Source organism: Colobus angolensis, unplaced genomic scaffold, assembly GCF_000951035.1.
Source record: "Colobus angolensis palliatus isolate OR3802 unplaced genomic scaffold, Cang.pa_1.0 Scaffold10, whole genome shotgun sequence".
Classification (NCBI taxonomy): Eukaryota; Metazoa; Chordata; class Mammalia; order Primates; family Cercopithecidae; genus Colobus; species Colobus angolensis.
This window is the reverse complement of record NW_012110919.1, coordinates 19,787,368-19,807,776: the sequence shown is the minus strand read 5'-3', so window position 1 is coordinate 19,807,776 and position 20,409 is coordinate 19,787,368. Positions and strand designations below refer to the sequence as shown.

The 20,409-nt window shown below is 41.5% G+C and overlaps 1 protein-coding gene across 3 annotated transcripts in view; it reads left to right on the top strand.

Annotated features, from left to right (window-relative positions):
- Positions 1-1,011: 1,011 nt before the first annotated feature.
- Positions 1,012-20,409, top strand: part of SART3 (squamous cell carcinoma antigen recognized by T cells 3) — a 39,794-nt gene continuing 20,396 nt past the window's right edge. For 2 of the 3 annotated variants that reach the window (XM_011935769.1, XM_011935763.1), the window contains exons 1-6: positions 1,012-1,567; positions 13,132-13,258; positions 14,359-14,463; positions 17,042-17,226; positions 17,892-17,943; positions 19,232-19,356. In XM_011935769.1, coding sequence (XP_011791159.1) covers positions 1,256-1,567; positions 13,132-13,258; positions 14,359-14,463; positions 17,042-17,226; positions 17,892-17,943; positions 19,232-19,356 — 906 coding nt within the window. In that variant the 5' untranslated portion in view covers positions 1,012-1,255. Of the gene's footprint in view, positions 1,568-13,131; positions 13,259-14,358; positions 14,464-17,041; positions 17,227-17,837; positions 17,944-19,231; positions 19,357-20,409 lie in introns of all 3 variants that reach the window. The other variant, XM_011935758.1, reaches the window with a different exon arrangement.

Here is a 20,409-nt window from a genome sequence, read left to right as displayed (position 1 = left end):
CGGGGGCGGGAGCGGGAAAGTCTGAAGTCGCTGGAGGGCTCGTCCTGGGTGCTGGATTCTGGTTGAGAGAGGACCTTAAGGCTTTTGCAGTGTGGGAATGCGGCGCAGAGGACCACCGAGTCCACTTTTCCTAACCCTGTTTTGCAGCTAAGGAAGCTGAGATTCAGGGCAGTTTGGTCACTCCATCCAAGGTTGCTTAGGGCTTAGGTTCAATTAGAATTCGAACTTGGGTAGTCCTGGGTTAGAATCCTGGTTCGGTTCCTTCCTGGCTGTGTGTCCCTAGACGAATGGTACCGGCTCGCTAAGTCTGAATCTTCCCTTTTGTATTAATTCGAGGACAATTCCGTCATCATGAAGCCAGCATCTGTGTCGAGTACCTACTGTGTGTCAAGGCACTCTACTAGACCCGGGGATCCAACGGAAAGCAAAACAGACGTAATTCCTGCCCATTAAGCTTGCTAATGAGGGAGCAAGGTAGAGATAGAGACACACTCCAGTACTTGCCTACCTCAACAAATGGGAAGCTTAAGAAGGAAACGAACACCATGTCCTGATTGAAAAAAAATGAGTATATGTCTATTTTTCTCTCTAAAACAACAGCAAGTTCAATTTATATGTCGGTGCCTAACAATTAAGAATTTCTAAAGAAATGCGTATTTACTGTTGGTTTGCAGTATGTGAGCTTATAAAACCGGGAAACTCAAGTGTATTTAACGCCTCCTAGGTACCAGACGTTTACATAAAGGGGAGGAATCTCTTTGGGAAATGGATTTTTCTCTTGAATGGTGAAATCGATCCTTCCCCGAGGACTTGCAGTTTTCTTTGCGTTTGAGGTGCAGTTGTTGGGGAGACTAAACCCAAGCCCCAGGTCACACTAGGCGGTAAGTAAGGTATTTTTTCTAAGAATCACTTTGACCTTCTCAAGATGGCGCCAAATTCTTTACTACAGACACCACTCTCGCTCCATGACTTCCTCTATGGCCTCCACTTCCTGCCCAAAGACCCAACTTCTGTCCGAGGTTGTGACGGAACGTATGCCGTGATAATGAGTTTTTTTCTCTGGTGGGAGTTTTCACAGGGGTATAAAATAAAATGAATTTAGTGTGTTTGGAGATTTTCCCGTTATCTAAGGTTCCCAGTTTCCCTTTCAGTGTCAAGAAAACGGGCTTTTGATAAGGCGCGCGCCGCGGGCAGCTTCTGCCTCAGCGGGTCTTCGGCGGCCGCGGGAAGACCCGAGAGTCATTAGAAGCGCAAGATGGCGACTGCGGCCGCAACCTCGGCCTCAGAACCCGAGGCTGAGTCCAAGGCTGGGCCCAAGGCTGACGGAGAGGAGGATGAGGTTAAGGCGGCCAGGACAAGAAGGAAGGTGTTATCGCGGGCTGTGGCCGCTGCGACATACAAGACCATGGGGCCAGGGTGGGATCAGCAGGAGGAAGGCGTGAGCGAGAGCGATGGGGATGAGTACGCCATGGCTTCCTCCGCCGAGAGCTCCCCCGGGGAGTACGAATGGGAATATGACGAAGAGGAGGAGAAGAACCAGCTGGAGATTGAGAGACTGGAGGAGCAGGTGGGCCCGGGGGTGGGCAGCGGGCACCTTCCAGTCTTTCAGGTCCTCAGGTCCCCGTGTCCTGGCCCGCCTCCCTAGTCCTCGGCGGCCATAAAGCCGCCAAGGCTGCAAACCCCTTTTTCATGACCGTAGCTCCTGTCATTTGAGTGCTTACTGCGTGCCCAGTGCTTTGCAAATGTTATCCCATTGAATCCTCGCCACCATCCTGTGATGGAAGCTCTGTTCTCTATCCCCATTTTACTGGAGGAAACTGAGGCTCGTGGAGGAAAGTCTCTTGTTCAAGATAATACTTCCTGCAAGTCAGGCCTCATACTTTGATCCCATTCCAGAACTCACCCTCTTAGCCACATGTCCAACAGTAGAAATACACTCATTCACAAGAGAGTGTTATTTTGTTATGTAGGAATGACGGTGGTGAGGAAACTTGTGGTAGGAAAAATATTGGCTACGATGGTGATATTAGAAATGGAAAGGTTTGCTGGTTCTGGAGGTTAAGGCCTCAGTTCTAGCTGTTCCACCCTTGTATGTGCTTGCGAGAATTTCTTAATTTCTCTGATCCTCTCGGCTTCCTCATCTGCAGATTGGGAGCAACAATGTCTGCATAATGTAATTGTTGTAACAGTAACTATAGCCCAGTGCCTAGCATCTAGTCATAACATGGCCTCTCATTTGTAACCTTACGAGGTGGTGATATCTACTGTATAATCCAGAATCTCAGCAGGAAATAGGTGGCACATTTAGATTAGGATGATCTGAAAGTGAAGGTGTGGGTAGGGAAATCAAGAGTGAAGGTTTAGTATCCCATGGCTAGTAACTCCAGAACCTGGTGTCCATCTTTGGGCCTGAAGGGGTGAAGGGAGTGATCTGAGTTGTGTGGAGAGGGCACCTGAGACCTGCTGTTAACTTTGTTCAAGGGATGCAGCCCCAGTTTCCTGTCAAGGATTGGGGTGGGGGAAGAAATACCTTGATCTCCCTTTCTTCCTTCCACCAAACTTCTGCTGGTGCCTTCTGCTGGGCAGACCCATCTGGAAGCTGGAGAGCCAGAAAACCTGTATATGGGATCTATACTTGGGGACACAGGGCAGGGAGGAGAGGGTAGGGTGTGTTTGGAGGGGGCAAACAGAAGAGATGGAGCACATTCTCTTTTTTTTTTTTTTTTTTGAGACAGAGTCTCTCCCTGTCACCCAGGCTGGAGTGCAGTGGCACCATCTCGTTTCACTGCAAACTTTGCCTCCCTGGTTGAAGCGATTCTCCTGCCTCAGCCTTCCCAGTAGCTGGGATCCAGGCATACCCCATTGCACCTGGCTAATTTCTGTATTTTTAGTAGAGGTGGGGTTTCACCATGTTGGCCGGACTTCTCTTGAATTCCTGACCTCAGGTGATCCACCCACCTTGGCCTCCCATAGTGCTGGGATTACAGGCCTGAGCCAGTACGCCCGGCCCACATTCTCTTTTTACAGATGAAGAAACAGAGGTTCAGAACAAATGATGAAATGATTTGCTTTAAGTCATTCATAGTGGGATTTACACTGAAAATGTGGACTAGATGCCACACTGGATGTGAAATCACTCAGTGAATGTGAAGTTGCTAATCTAGTTTACTCACTAAACGTTGCTGAGTGTCAGTTTCCTTATAATACTCCCTCTGGCACTGATGTTTTTGTTACATTATGAGATAGTGATGTCATCCATAGGTATAGCTTGTCCCACCCATTACATTTGATTGACAGGGGAACCAGTTGGGGTTGGCAGGTAGTTAACCGTTTCTACTTTTTATAAATAAGTGTACTGAAGCTAATTTAGTCTTATTCAGCAAGTACAGTGTGACACTGGGTACCAGATTGACTGTGTCCCTGCCCTTGTTGATATCATTTCTTCAGACTGCTAGTCCTGGGCCTTTTGATGAGCCTATTCTGTGAGGTGGGGGAAAGAGAGGTTTGGGACCAGAGAGGTTAAGTCCTTGATGAGGGTACACAGCTTGCTAAGGAGCAAGAAAGGGGAGAGCAGAGGTCTCCTGGCCACTAGTACCCTGCAGTTGCCTGTCCTGCCACAAATCACCAAGGGTGGGATGGAGTTTAGAATGTGACCACACAGTATGGGACCTGGCAAGTGATGAAGGCCCTCTGGCCTTATGCTGTTTGTCCTGGGGTCTAGAAATGGACTTTTCTAATTTCTCCAAGCCTCCCACCCACCTCACCTGGTCCCACAGCTGCTGCTTCCTGCCGTAGCTGCTCTTATGGTAGAGCATCATGATGAATCGCTTCCAAATAAGTCTGGGAGAAACTTGGCCTCGCCATATTTGGGAGTTCTGGTTCTCATCCCTGAGTGCTTCTGAGAGAGCGTCTCACTCACTCCAGCCCAGGCTGGAGTAGTGGCGTGATCATGGCTCACTGCAGCTGGGACCACCCAGGCTCAAGTGATCCTCCCAGCTCATCCTTCAAAGTAGCTCGGACTACAGGCATGAGCCCCCACGCCTGGCTAATTAAAATTTTTTTTTGTAGAGATAGGTTCTTACTATGTTGCTCAGGTAGATCTTGAATTCCTGAGCTCAAGTCATCCTCCTGCCTCAACGTCCCAAAGTTCTTGGATCACAGGCGTAAGCTACCACACGTGGCCACGATTATATTTTATGGAAGCTGGCAGTTTGCTATGGTATCTGTGTAACAGAAGCAAATATTTTCCATTATTTGTGTTTGTGTGCTGAAACTAAAAGTGGCACTTCATGGTCGCTTCAGATTTGTCAGTGCAGCAGTACAGAGACTGTGGCTTTGCAACCCTGTGTGATCCCCAGCCTTCCATTGAGTAGTAGAAAGGCCTTGTACAAGTTATTTCAGCTCGCAGAGCCTTGGGCGTCCCAGTTAGTAAAATGAAGGTTGTGATAGTGCTTTCCTCACAGGGCTGTTGTGGGATGTGGCACAATGTGGGTAAAGCTCCTGGCATGGTTTGGCACATGATAGTTGCTGCTCCATTCTCCCTTCCCTGCCTTTCCCTTGATCTCACCAGTTGTTTTCTTTCCATCAGACCTCTCTTATTTCTCCCCCTTTCTAGTACAGGTAGGTGTAACACTTTCTTCACATTGCTAGGGAGTTCAATCAGTTAACGTATCATTTTGTGATTGGTTAAGTTTCCTTTAAAGCATCTATGTTATTAATCCCAGCTACTCAGGAGGCTGAGGCAGGAGAATCACTTGAACTCGGGAGGCAGAGGTTGCAGTGAACTGAGATCACACCACTGCACTCCAGCCTGGGTGACAGTGCAAGACTCCATCTCAAAAAAAAAAAAAAGTCATTAATGATGTTCTAAGACCAGAATAGACCAGCATATTTATCATTTATCAGTATAGGTTGAACTATGTAGAAATAGCTCTTTTAAATGCATTTCAGTATGTATTTAATATATGTACTTTCAGAGTATTTATCCTTATATAGTATCTTCATCATTTTACCCTAAAAATCAGAAGTTTACACCAAAAGCCACACCTTAAAGGCAGCTTCTTGACTTTAGCGACTTTTACACCTTTTCCTTCTGCTGATGTACACATGGTATTCATGTGAGCGGTGCTTGCATACATAGATATTCGTGACACTGACTGGCAAGTGCTCTCCCACTCCTGTTTGTGCTCCACAAGCACCTCTAGTGAGTTCAGAGTGGTGATGTGGTGCGGAGACCCTTGAATGTTCTTTAATGAAAAAAGTATATCCTTCTCAAACTTCATTTCTCAAATATCCCAAACTGCGGTTTCTTTGTGTGACACACTTGATACATGATTTTGAAACATCAATGTGTCATGGTAGCCCATTTAAGAACCAGAGCTTTAGCCCAGCTCTTTCATGGTACAAACGAGGAAACAGAACAAGTGGGGATTAGAACACTTGTGTCCTGATCTGGTCCAGTGCTTTTCAGCTATCATGTGATCATCGGATGAGTTCAGTTTGTCAGGTTTTAGGAGTCATAAGCACGAGAACATTGCTAAAAGTCTTAAGATTTAAAAATGGGAGTTCTTATCTGTAATTGATTATTATCTTTGGCATGTAATTTGATAAATACAAAGCAGTTCACGTCATGTACAAGAGTTTCTCACCAGATGCAGTGGCTCACACCTGTAATCCTAGCACTTTGAGAGGCTGAGGCAGGATGATCCCTTGAGCCCAGTAGTTTGAGACCAGACTGGGCAAGATGGTGAGACCCCCTCTTTACAAAAAACAAATTTAAAAAATGTAGCTGGGTGTGGTGGCGTGCGCTTGTAGTAGTAGCTACTCGAGAGGCTGAGGCGGGAGGATCACTTGAGCCCAGGGATTTGAGGCTGCAGTGATTCGTGATTGTGCCACGGCACTCCAGCCTGGGGAAGAGTGAGACCCTGTCTCAAAAAAAAAAAGGAAGAGTTTCTCAAAGTCACTATTTTTCAACCTGGGGGTCACAATTGTAGGTCATAAATTTATTTTAGCTGAAACAGCCCTTGCCACCTGAGCCATAATGTTTTTCAACTGCATGGGTCTGTTTTGGGCTCTCCAGTTTGTCTATCCTGTGCCAATTCCACTGATTAACTTATTGCTAAGGCTTGCTGTCTGGTAAGACAAATCTTCCTACCTGATTTTTTTTTTCTTTCCCTTCAGGGTGTTTTGGCTCTTTCATATAAATTTTAGGATGATTTTGTCAAGGTCTATGAAAAACCTTGTTGGTTTTTTTATTTGAATTGCATTGAATTTATGGATTATTTAGGAGAGAATTGACGTCTTTGCCATAATGATTATTCTAACCCAGAATATGCATATAAATCCATTTGTCTAGGTATTGAATATTCTTCCCATTTTTGAGACATGGTCTCGCTCTGTTGCCCGGGCTGGAGTGCAGTGGCATGATCTCAGCGCACTGCAACCTCCACCTGCTGGGCTTAAGCGATCTTCTCACCTCAGCCTCTTGAGTAGCTGGGACCACAGGCATGTGCTACCACTCAGCTAATTTTTTACAATTTTTGTAGAGACAGAGTTTTGCCATGTTGCCCAGGCTGGTCTCGAACTCCTGGACTCAAGTGATCTGCCCACCTTGGCCTCCCAGAGTGCTGGGATTACAGGCGTGAGCCACTGCACCCAGCCAAGTCTTTCATATCTTTCAATCAAGTTTAAAAGCATTTTGCCATACAGGTCTCACACATCTTTTGTTAGATGTATTTCTAGGTACTTTATGGTGTTTGATGTTTATGCTATTCTATTTAAAATTGCATTTTAAAGCTTGCTGGTTTATAGAAATGTAATTTTTTTATTGTAAAAAACACATAACGTAAAATTTGCTATGTTATTCTTAAGTGTACAGTTCAGTAGTGTTAAGTATAGTCAAATTATTCTGAAGCAGATCTCCAGAGTTTTCATTTGCATAGATGCAACTCTGTACCCATTAAACAGCTCTCCTTCCCCATTCCTTCCCAGTCCCCTGGTAACTACCATTGTAGTTTTCTGTCTGTATGAATTTGACTAGATACTTCATATAAGTGGAATCATACAGTATTTGTCTCTTTGTATGTAATTGATTTTTATACATTGCTCTTGTTGCTTGTCACCTTGCTGATCTTGTTTATTATTTCCAAATGATTTGTTTGTAGGTGAGTTTTAGTTTTCTATACAGTGATATCATCTGACTATAATTACAGTTCTCATTCTTTTCTCTCTTTATATCCGTTTCTTTTCCTTGTCTCATTGTTCCAACCCCAGACCTCCAGTACAGGGTTAAATAGAGGGTAATACTGGGTAGCTTTTTGTGTTTTTTAAAAGGAATTTTAATATATTATCATTAGGAGTCATATTTATTGTAGATTTTTAAAATCAGGTTGAGGAAGTGCCTTTCTATTCCTAGTTTGCCAGTTCTTAATTTTGACTCATGAATGGGTGTTTTAATCACATGCTTTTTCTTCATTGAGATAATCATATTTTTTTCATCAAATTTGATGGTGGAAAAAATTATACTGGATGATTTTGTAGTGTGAAAACACTCTTGCATTCCTGGGATAGACCCAATTTGGTCATTATGTATTGTTCTCTTTATACATTTCTGATTTTTTATTTTATTTTATTTTTTATTTTTTATTTTATTTTTTATTATTATTATTTTTTGAGATGGAGTCTCACTCTGTCGCCCAGGCTGGAGCGCAATGGTGTGATCTCAGCTCACTGCAACCTCCACCTCTCAGGTTCAAGTGATTCTCCTGCCTCAGCCTCCCGAGTAGCTGGGACTACAGGCACCCGCCACCACACGCGGCTAATTTTTATATTTTTAATAGAGACAGGGTTTCACCATGTTGGCCAGGATGGTCTCGATCTGGCCTCCCAAAGTGCTGGGATTACAGGTGTGAGCCACTGCGCCTGGCCATATTTCTGATTTTTTAATATTTTATTTAGGATTTTTGTGTTAGTGCTCTTGAGTGAGATTGACCTGTAATTTATTGAATTCTGTGTGCCAGGTAGGTAAAGAATGTAACCAAGTCAAGGCATAAGACATACAAGGTACTTATCTCATGAAGCCTTTAGGTGATGATGGAAATAAACAAGATGATGAGATGGAAAACAGCTTGCAGCAGATAGGGGGCTACTTAAGAAAGAGTGGCTTAAGTGAGCACCCCTCTGAGGAAGTGAAGTTTATACCTGAAGTATGAGAAGGAGTGGCTAGGCAGAGAGAAGGGGAGAGATCCTTCTGGGCTGAAGGAGCAGCAGGTGCCCAGCCCTGAGGTTGGAGAGACGTTGGAATGTTTTGAGTTACACGAAGCTGGCTGCCATGTTGAGAGGCCAGTGGTTTGAGATGTAGTTGAAGAGATGAGCCCAGCATGCTGGGATTGAACATGAGGCAGGGATTTGCACATTGTTCCTAGGATCCTGGCAAGCCATGGAAGGGTTTTACTATTATAATTAGTAGAGAAAGATAATAAGTTCTTGTTTAAAATCTAAATGCTTGAACAAAACCCTGTAATCCTTCATATTAGTATTCTCTGAATGGTTGGTCCTTCTCCCCACTCCATTTAAAGGTTCACTGGCTACTTCATTGTTAAAATTTTTATCCTGAAGTTTAAGTAATCATATTCATTGGTTATCTTTCTGTATTTTAATTAAATAGGTAGTACCTGGATTATTATGGTATGTTGTCAGATGGTAGAGTGTAATTTGAATGAAGTATAGGTAATCTTTTATCTCTGGAGAGGGAAATATACCTAAAATGTGGCAGATGTTGGAAGAGTAGATACTAATGAAGTCTTGGTGTACAGACTTAAATTATCCCTATATCCCAACTTGCACAAAAGCTTTTTAAACAATTCAACTTTTTATTTTGAGATAATTGCAGATTTCCATGCACTTGTAAAAAATAATACAGAGATTTTTGGTGTACTTTTTACCCTAAGTTTCCCTCAATGATAACACTTTGCAAAACTATAATATAATATGTAATAACCTGGATATTGACTCTTGATACAGTCAAGATACAGATCAGTTCTATCACCATAAGGATCCTTGATGTTACCCTGAAATTTTTCTCTTGTCCTAACATTTTGTGATGTTATATTTACATTTCACATTTAAGTGTGATCCATTTTGAGTTATTTCTGTAAGGTGTGAAGTTTAGGTCAAGGTGTATTTATTTTGCCTATGGATATCCATTTGCTCCAGCATCATTTTTTGAAAAGGCCTTTTTTTCCCCCTGTTGCGTTGCTTTTGTCAAAAATTATTTGGGCATACTTGTGTGAGTCTGTTTCTGGGTTCTCTTCTCTTCATTCATCTATGTATCTTTCTGCCATTCTCACACCGCCTTGATCATTGTAGCTATATGGTAGGTTTTAGTATCAATCAGGTAGGGTGATTACTCCCATTTTATTCTTTTCAAGATTATTTTTAGCTATTCTGGGGCCTCTGCCGTCCTATATACATTTTAGAATAAGCTTGTCCAAGTCTACAAAAAATCTTGTTGGGATTTTAATTGGCATTTCAGTAAGCCTGTAAGTCAGTTTAGGGAGAGTTTACTTCTTGACTATGTTGAGTTTTTCAGTCCCTGAACATGAAATGTTTATTTTTTTAGGTCTTTGATTTCTTTCCTTAGCATTTTGTAATTTTCAGCATACAGATTTTGTAAACTTTTTAAATTTACACCTAATTATTTAGGTTTTTTGGAGTGATTGTAAATGATGTTATGTCTTTAAATTTGGTTTCCGCATGTTCATTTTTTTGTTTTTGTTTTTTGTATGTTTATCTTGTATTCTGTGACCTTGCTCAGTTCATTATTTTTGGAGTTTTTTTTTTTTTTTTTAATTGGTTCCTTAAGATTGTCTACTTAGACAGCCATATCATCTACAAATCAGGACAGTTTTATTTTTTTCCGAGCTGTGTACCTTTTATTTCTTTTCTTTGTCTTATTGAACAGGCTAGAACTTACAGGACTTTGTTGGAAAAGAGTGGTGAGAGCAGACATCCTTGCCTTGTTCTTGATTTCAGGAGGAAAGCATTCAATCTTTTACCATTAGGAATGATGTTAAGGTAACCCTATAGCCCAGCTTATGGGATAGATTTTTTATAGATGCTCTTTATCAGGTTGAGTTTGTTTCCCTCTATTCCTAACTTGCTGAGTGTTTTTACCATGAATGGTTGTTGGATTTTGTCACATGCATTTTCTGCATCTGTTGATACCATGAGTTTTCTTCTTTAGCCTTTTGATATACTGGATTACAGTAATTGATTTTTAAATGTTGAATTAGCCTTGCATACCTGGAACAAATGCCACTTGCTCATGGTGTATAATTTTTCTTATACACTGAATTTAGTTATTTAAATTTTCCTCTGTACTGTTTTAGTAGCATCCTACTTATTTTGATTTGTTTCAATTTTATTTTCATTCACTTTTTTTAATTTGCAAATTTTCTTGGAGACTTCCTCTTTGACCTGTAGATTATTTAGAAGTGTATTGCTTAATTTTCAAGTGTTCAGAGATTTTCTTACTGTTAGTGGTTTCTAATTGGATTCCATTGTGGTCAGAAAACATACTTTGTATGGTTTTCATTTCTCTTAAAGTTTGTTGAGGTTTGTTGTATGGCCAAGGATATGGCTTCAGTGAATGTTCTATAAGTACTTGAGAAAAATATATATTCTGTATTATTGGGTGGGCTGTTCTATATATTAATTAGATCATGTTCATTGATGGCGTCGTTGAGTTCTTCTATAACCCTATTCTGCCTAGTTTTAAAAAAAACAATTTTCTTTCTTTTCAAAAACTTAAAATTTTAAAAATTGTATTTTGTCTTTCTCATTTTCTTTTTCTTTTATTCATCTTGTTTTTGACCAGGTTCATCATATTCAAGTGTCTAGTAGTTTTATCAGTTGCTGAAAACGGATATGTTAAAGTTCCCAAATGTGATTGCTGCTATGTCTCTTCTTTCAGCTCTGTAATAGTTTTTGCTTCATGAATTTTGAGGCACTCTTTGGTTCCTACACATTTAGGATTGTTATGTCTTTCTGGTAGATTGATCCATTTATTATTATGTGTCATTATATAATATAATCCTTTTCATCTCTAGTAATTTTCTTTGCTCTGAAGTCTACATCATGTGATATTAATATTTCCGCTTCAACTTTTTAATTAATGCTTGCATGTTGTCTTTTTCTGTCCTTTTCCTTTCAACCAGTTTACCTGTGTCTTTGAATTTGAAGTGAGTTTCTTGTACTCACCATATAGTTGGGTTGTGTTTTTATCCACTCTACCATTATCTACCTTTTAATTAGCATATATGCACCATTCACATTTAAGGCAATTGATGGTTTATTCAGACCAGAGCCTGCCATTTTACTCTTTTCTGTTCATTTTCTTTTTCTCATTCTTCTGTTTCTCCTTTCTTGCCTTCCCGTGGATTATTTGAATATTTTTTAGATTTTCATCTGGATTTATTTATTTATTTTTTTGAGATGGAGTCTTGCTTTGTCACCCAGGGTGGAGTGCAATGGCATAGTCTTGGCTCACTGCAACCTCTGCCTCCTGGGTTCAAGCGATTCTCCTGCCTCAGCCTCCTGAGTAGCTGGGACTACAGGCATGTGCCACCACACCCAGCTAATTTTTTGTATTTTTTGGTAGAGATGGGGTTTCACCATGTTGGCCAGGCTGGTCTTGAACTCCTGACCTCGTGATCTGCCCACTTCAGCCTCCCAAAGTGCTGGGATTACAGGTGTGAGCCACCACGCCTGGCCATCTTGATTTATTTAAAGTGATTTTTAGTGTAATTGCTTTGAATAGTTTTCTCAGTGGTTGGTTTGGGTATTAAAATATACAGAGTTGACTTACATGGTATCAGTGTTTTACCACTTGAATGAAGTGTGGAAATCTTCCATTTCAGTTCTCTTTCCATCCTCACTTTTAAATAATACTGTGTTGGGTATCAGAAGTTCTTACAATGTTTGCTTCATTACATACGATTTAGAAAGCTCGTGAAGAGAGGAGGATAATCTGTCATAGTCCCCGTATTTCTGCTCTTACTGTTCTTTCTTCCTTTTTGATGCTCTAGGATTCCTTCTTTTAACTTTTCTGTTCGAAGAACTTCCTTTAGCTATTCTTCAAGGGTTGGTCTGCTAGTGACATTCTTTTTGTTTTTCTTTGTCTCAGATATATGGTAACTTAAAATAATTTTAGTTTGAAAAGTTTCAAATGTACAAATAAAACTTTATTTACCTGTCACTCAGCATCAACAGATACCAACCTGCTGCCACTCTTCTTTCTCTAATATGGATTTCCATCTCTTTTTTTTTTTTTTGAGATGGGGTCTTGCTCTGTCATCCAGGCCCAGAGTGCAGTGGCGTGATCTCGGCTCACTGCACCCTGTGTCTCCCAGGCTCAGGTGATCCACTTCAGCCTCTGAAGTAGCTGGGACCACAGGCGCATGCCACAATGTCCGGCCAATTTTTTGTATTTTTGGTAGAGATAGGGTTTGACTATGTTGCTGAGGCTGGTCTCGAACGCCTGAGCTCAATCAATCCACCTGCCTTGGCCTCCCAAAGTGCTGGGATCACAGACGTGAGCCACCGTAACTGGCCTCCATCTTTTTTATTTAGTAAAATAAAAGAGGTCTTACAGTGTATCTCACATGTGCTGAAGGATGTTATAAAATTACCTTTTTGGTTTTTAGTTTTTCTTAAAGACCAGTGTAATAGTAGAATTTTTTGAAATTTTTGGAAGACCTGGTATGAACTAGAAACAGTAGTATCCTCATTTTATAGATGAGGAAATAAAGGCTTAGGAAAGTAAATAACTTACCTGAGGTCACATACTTTTTATTTGTTTCATTAGAATGCCTCCTTTAGTTCCAAGAGAACCCGGATGTCTTCTAGCAGGAACTGTAACAGATTTGAGGGAGCTTTATGTTTGTTTCAAAAGCCTCTTTTATTGTTTTGTCCTCTGCCTGTGGGTACATGCTGGGTTGCTGTTTCAGTGGTTTTCTCAGATAGCACATTTATTTTGTTTGTGGCAGGTATGTGTGTAGTTACCAGTAGTGACAAAAGCTAAGTTACTTGATGATGGCATTTTAAATTTCAACTTGTTTCTTTTCCTGTTAGTTGTCTATCAACATCTATGACTATAACTGCCACGTGGACTTGATCAGGCTGCTCCGGCTGGAAGGGGAGCTTACCAAGGTGAGGATGGCCCGCCAGAAGATGAGTGAGATCTTTCCCTTGACTGAAGGTAAGCTTCAGCAGTCAGGCTGCTTTTAGAAACAGAAGAAACAAGGCTTGTATATTTGTTTCAATGTTGAAAATGGGACATGCTCCTTGTAGAAAACCTGGAACATACAGTGTAGTGGAAAGAAGAAAACCCATCAGGGTTAGCTATTTTTAGTTTATTATCTTGTAGTTTTTTGCAAAATGTAGTTATGATCATATAACACGGATTTTGAATTCTGATTTTTTAATTATAACGTTATGGTAAACATTTGTAATGTAATTAACCTTGAATCCCCTTTCTCTATTTCCCATTTCAGTATTTATTTAATCCATTCTCTTGAAACCAGAAAATTATAAATATATTTAAACTTTTACAGACAGTTTTTTATGTAAATGTTTCATACGTTAATTGTTCCAGAATAGTTGGGCATTTAGGTTATTTCTACTTATTTGCGTATTAGAAACATAATTGCACTGAACAACTCTTTAGTTCAGTCTTCATGAATATTCATAAGTGATCTTTTGGGCAGTGCTTAGGACACTTTGGTCCTAGATCCCACTCTGCCCCTTTTCCCTTCTGCAAAGCATAACTGCCGAGTGTAGATGCTAGAGTCAGATGACCTAGATTAATTCCTGGCTACATCGTTTACTGTCTGTGTGACCTTAAGCAGATTATGTAAACATTCTGAGGCTCAGTTTTTCTAGCAGTTAAATGATGGCAACAGTAGTTTCTGCCTTGTAATGTATGACAGAATAGGATAGGCTATTCTACCTATAATACCTAACACATGCCTGGCATGTCGTAATCCTTAAATAGATGTCATTATTTTTAGTGTTACTATCACCAGCCTTACAGGATTATGATAAAGACTGAATGAGAAAAGTGCTTTGCCAAATATGAAATGCCTAACAAGTGGAGGATATTATGATTTTAGTGACTTGATCTTATTTGGAAGCATAAAACCTCCTATGTGCTTAGTTCAGGTTTTAAGAAGTGAATTTCTGGAACAATGCCAGGTTGTGTAAGATGGATGAAACATTTGCATGCTGATGTCTCTTGGTAAAGTCCCTGCTCTCAGCCTCCCCTTTGGTATTAATGCGGGAAGTACTCTTGTCTCGTAGAGCTCTGGCTGGAGTGGCTGCACGACGAAATCAGCATGGCCCAGGACGGCCTGGACAGAGAGCATGTGTATGACCTCTTTGAGAAAGCTGTGAAGGATTACATTTGTAAGTTCCCGTGGACTTTTTTAGGATATCTGAAAATGTCATGTAGATCGGTCTGCTGTTGAGGACTATATTATGAGATGCTGCTACCCAGAAAAGGGAACGTTAGTCTCATAATTAGCAAGATTTAAGTTCAGTCGTCTTATCATTGTCTTTGTTCTGTAATTGGGGAAGTTTAGTTTTAAAATAAAAGTGGAAGAAGCACCTGTAGTAAGGGAATGAATATGCTCACACTCAGGATGTGTTGACAGAACTTACATGGTATTTCCTGCTGATCTTTTATACATTGAATAGGTTTTTAGAGGTTTTAGACAAGATGCTTTAAAAAAAAAAGATGAAAACATTAAAAGAAAACCTTTTTATTTTGAAGTAATTATAGAGTCATAGGAAGTTGCAGAAATAGTACAGAGAAGTCTTGTGTACTCACTTTACCCAGTTTCCTCCAATATCTTGTTTCTGTAGTACAAAATCAAAACCAGGAAAATGACCTTGGAACAATGGGAAAAAAAGACATTTTATTACATGTGTAGATTCATCTAACCACTGCTGCAGTCCACATACAGAATCGTTCTGTCCCCACAGAGACCTCCCTCGCCTGCTGGTATTGACATCTTACCAGTGCAAGTGGAGTATAGAAGACTCACCTCCCTTTAAGTCTCTTTACTGTCCCCTGTATATAGTATAAGTGTCTTAAATATTTTCTGTATGTGAACTGGGGACCACATCAGACAATGCTCTGGACAAAATGCTATTAAAAAGCGTTTTAAGGCTGGGCGTGGTGGCTCACACCTGTAATGCCAGAACTTTGGGAGACTGAGACTGGTGGATCACTTGACATTGGGAACTCAAGACCAGCCTGGCCAACATGGCAAAACCCCGTCTCTGCTAAAAATACAAAAATTAGCCAGGCATGGTGGCACGTGCTTGTAATCTCAGCTACTCAGGAGGCTGAGGCAGGAGAATTGCTTGAACTGAGGAGGTGGAGGTTGCAGTGGCTGAGGCTGTGCTACTACACTCCAGCCTGGGCAACAGAGTGAGATTCTGTCTCAGAAGAAAGCATTTTAAGGCCAGGCTTGGTGGCTTATGCCTGTAATCCCAGCAATTTGGGAGATCAAGGCAGGCAGATCACTTGAGCCCAGGAGTTTGAAATCAGCCTGCCCAGCATGGGGAAACCCCATCTCCACTAAAAATACAATTAGCTGGGCGTGATGGCATGCAGGCCTGTAATCCCAGCTACTCAGGTGGCTGAGGCATGAAAATTGCTTGAACCCAGGAGGTGGAGGTTGCATTGGACCAAGATTGTGCCACTGTACTCCAGCCTGGGCGACAAAGTAAGACTCTGTCTCAGAAAAAAAATTAAAAAAGGCATTTTAAAAATTTCCCCTTTCAGACTGGGGGTGGTGGCTCACAGCTGTAATCCCAGAACTTTGGGAGGCTGAGGCAGGTGGATCTCGAGTTCAGGAGTTTGAGACCATCCTGGCTAACACGGTGAAACCCCATCTCTACTAAAAATACAAAAAAACTAGCCAGGTGTGGTGGCGCACACCTGTTGTCCCAGCTACTCGGGAGGCTGAGGCAGGAGAATCGCTTGAACCCAGGAGGTGGAGGGTGCAGTGAGCCGAGATCATGCCTCTGCACTCTAGCCTGGGTGACAGAATGAGATTCTGTCTCAAAAATCAAACAGACAATTTCCCCTTTCAGATTTCATATCCTCTTCCTTGTTGATTTCCCACTGGGAGCAGTCCCCCTTGTGAGAAGCATTGCTACTTACCATATAGACTGTTCTGAGATGGAGAATTTTTTGTGTATCTTTGCAAGCTAAAAAGAATTCACAGTTTTTTGGTTTATGATCTGTATAATGAAAATAAGAGGTGTTTTATGAATATACAAGTATAGTATGTGTGTGTGTGTGTGTGTTCTTTTTTTTCTTTTTTTTTTTTTGAGAGTCTCGCTCTGTCACTCAGGCTGGAGTGCAGTGGTGTGATCTCGGCTCACTGCAACCTCCCCCTCACCTGAGTTCAAGCGATTTTCCTGCCTCAGCCTCCCAAGTAGCTGGGACTACAGGCGCCTGCCACAATGTCCGGCTAATTTTTGTATTTTTAGTAGAGACGGGGTTTCACCATATTGGCCAGGCTGGTCTCTAACTCCTGACCTTGTGATCTTCCCACCTCAGTCTCCCAAAGTGCTGGGATTATAGGCGTGAGCCACTGCACCTGGCCAAATGTATTTTTAAAAACTATACCTGTACCTCTGCTCTGTGGCCCATGAGTCTTCTTTTAGAACCACTGATAATTTTAGCAGTGCATGGTGTTCCCATGATTTCTGATGATCCTGTTACCCACTTCTTTCTCTCTCACAGCCATTGTTAATAGCACCAGTTATCTTTTTCTGAGGATCTATGGTCTTCCCCAGACTGTAATGTTTTTTGGTCCTTTATGGTCATCTCTGCTGTTAGGCCTTCACTGTCATTTAGTGCTGCTGTCTGAGAACTTTTTTGGTAGGCACATTTCTTTTGTTTTGCATCAGTTTTGATATTTGGGTATTTTATATCCCAAACTAATTGAACACTTCTTATTTTTAGGTCCTAACATTTGGCTAGAGTATGGCCAGTACTCAGTTGGTGGGATTGGTCAGAAAGGTGGCCTTGAGAAAGTTCGCTCCGTGTTTGAAAGGGCGCTCTCGTCTGTTGGTTTGCATATGACCAAAGGACTCGCCCTTTGGGAGGCTTACCGAGAGTTTGAAAGTGCGATCGTGGAAGCTGCTCGGGTGAGTACCTGTGGTTGTCTCTGAACGGGCTGGGGCTGTCTTTGTAAGTCTCCTTGGAAGGATTATTTTGAAACACATGTCCAGGATGAATCTTGCAGTTCATATAGTTAACCAAATGGTCTTTGCCAATCCCTTAGTGGTTGGGTGATAGATAACCTGTTTTTATACCCCTTCTAGCATTTGGTACAATATGTATGGAAGAGGTTGTATACAATTTTTTAGCTTGAACTGAAAATTTGTTGAGATACTTTTTGAAGTAGAAAGAACCAGAGTTGGCCAAGTGAGGTGGCTCATGCTTGTAATCCCAGCAGTTTGGGAGGCTGAGGCCAGAGGATCTCTTGAGTTCAGGAGTGCAAGACCAGCCTGGGCAATATAGTGAGACCCCATCTCTACAAAACATAAAACATTAGCCGGGTGTGATGGCATATGCCTGTGATCCTAGCTACTCAGGACTCTGAGGTGGGAGGATTGCATGAGCCTGAAGCATGAGGCTGTAGTGAGCTGTGATCACACCACCGCACTCCAGCCAGGGTGACAGTGAGAACCCTTCTCAAAAGAAAAAACAAAGAAAGAACCACAGTTTGTTACTTACTACTAATTTGCTTCTTTAGCCCGTAGCTGGCTTCCTTTCCCCTTTTGACCGGGAACAAACCTTTGATTCACAGCTTGAGAAAGTCCACAGTCTTTTCCGGCGACAGTTGGCGATCCCACTCTATGGTAAGAGAAACTGACATGTCAATAGCCAGCCCTCTGTGGTTTTTAAAATACTTTGGGGGAACGACATGTAGTTAGACCTTTCCCACCATCCTGTGAGGCAGGTAAAGCTTGTGTTCTTACTGTCCTTGGATATTGTCTCTCGGGATGAAGTCCTAGGTAAAAACATCTTGAATGTTAGTGCTTAAGAGGGTTGTGAGGGTCAGAAGCAGGACTGGAAGCCAGACTCCCTGATTCCCAGGTGAGAGCTCTTTTCTCCTTTGAGACCTAGCTGGAAAGGCAGAGATAGGGTCTCTGAAAGGAATAGTGAATGACACCTGTATTTTTGGGGGAAACGTCATTGAACAAGAGTTCCATTATAATCATTTTATCTTCATAAGTAATCTCTTCCGTAACAGCAGGAATTTTACGTGGGTTTAGATCATTCCTTTGTGGGAGGGATTTGGTTCAGAAGTGCAGCTGATTGGAAGTACTCATAAGTGAGTTTCTTGGGGGTTGGTAAAGAGTTTCCTTATTTGGTAAATACATTTTGGCAATCTAAGCCTTTGAGTCTTTGGAGCTGTGAGTGTATGTGTGCTGGGAGGATTTTTCTGAGTATGGGAAGAGTTTGGCATGGCTGTTGTGTTCGTTCCCTAGACACAGGCATGTGTTGTACATACATACTCAGAACCTCTGGGCAACTTTACTGGAGCCCAGGTGTTATTTCTCTTCATGGTTTATTGGATTTAACACGTTATAAAGTAGTTGTCTAATCAAATGATTGAGTGTCATGCAGCAAAGGCTAGAGCTGAGCTGGCTTGCAGATTTCACTTCACCTACCAGCGTGAAACAGCCTAGCATAGTGATTAGAGTGTGAACTTGAGCCAGACTGCCTGGGTTCACAGCCTTGCTCTACCATTAACTGTAGACAAGCAGCTGAACCCTCTGCCTCAGTTTCCTCAACTGCAAAATGAGGATCACAATAGATAACTTAGTAGAGTGGAGCTGACTGAATGAGTTAATGGATGTGAAGTGTTAGAACATAGGCAACACTGGGTAAGTGTTGTTAAATTGTTGCTACTAGTGTCATTGACTGATTAATTATAGCTGGGAGGGTTGCCTGGGACATTGTTTTGAGACAGATTCTGCAGACAGGTTTGGGCTCAGCAGAAATCAAAATTTGATCAGTAAGAGCTGCCATGGCCACAGATGTGGGAGGGGCTAGTGGCACCTGAGTCTCATGGTTTAGTCTGTATTTGGGTTGATAAAGCCCAATGGCAACACCCACGGGGCTGAATCCATCTTTCAATAGATATGGAGGCCACATTTGCAGAGTATGAAGAATGGTCAGAAGACCCAGTACCAGAGTCGGTAATTCAGAACTATAACAAAGCACTACAGCAGCTGGAGAAATATAAACCCTATGAAGAAGCACTGGTAAGTGTTGACTTTAGTAAACCTCTCTCTACAAACCTTTCCCTGATGGATAGTTGCAAGTTAAACAGTATCTTTAAAATGTTTTGTTGTGAAATATATAGAGTGTATAAATGTATACATGCAGTTTGCATACTAATAATAAAGTGAACATCCATGTACCTACCACCCAGGTTAAGAAATAGAACATTGCCAGTACCTTAGAAGTCTCCTATGTGCCCCTCTCCGATTGCCTCCTCCTCCCTCTCCCGAGAGGTAATCACTTTCCTGACTTTTGTGATAATCATTCCCTTGCTTTTCTTTATAGTTTTACAAGCTATGAAAGTATCCTTAATTAATATGTTTAATTTTGCTTGCTTTTGAACTTTTATATATTGGAATCATGCTGTATATTTTATTTTCATCGAACATGCTTTTGGGTTTTACTCATGTTGCTAAGTATAGTTCCAGTGCATTTGTTTTCACTGCTGTAAAGTTGTCTGTGTACTGCAATGTATTTATCTATGTTGCTGGATAGTTGGGTCATTTCCAGTTTTTTGCTAGGAGGATGAGCAGTGCCACTCTGAATATTCTTGTGTGTGTCTCCTTGTACACATGAGAAAGAGTTTCTCTAGAATACTTAGGAAGGACTTTCCTGGATCATAGTGTGTTGTTAAAGTGTTTTCCAGGTTATCAGTTTGCACTGCTGTGAGCATTATCTGAGAGTTCTCGTTGCTTGTGCCAATCTTGGATATTGGACATACTTAAATTCTACTTAATTTGATGAATTTGAAATTGTAGTTTTAATTTGTATTTCCCTGGTTACTAATGAAGTTGAGCATCTTTTCACGTGGATTCAATTGGCCATTCAAGTTTTTGTGCGTGTTAAAGTCTTCAGGCTGGGCACAGTGGCTTATGCCTATAATCCCAGCACTTTGGGAGGTGAAGGCGGGAGGATTGCTGGAGCCCAGGAATTTGAGATCAGCCTGGGCAACGTAGCATGACCCTGTCTCTACAGAAAAAAAAATTAGTCGGGCTTGGTGGCACGTGTCTATGTGTCTGTAGTCCCAGCTACTC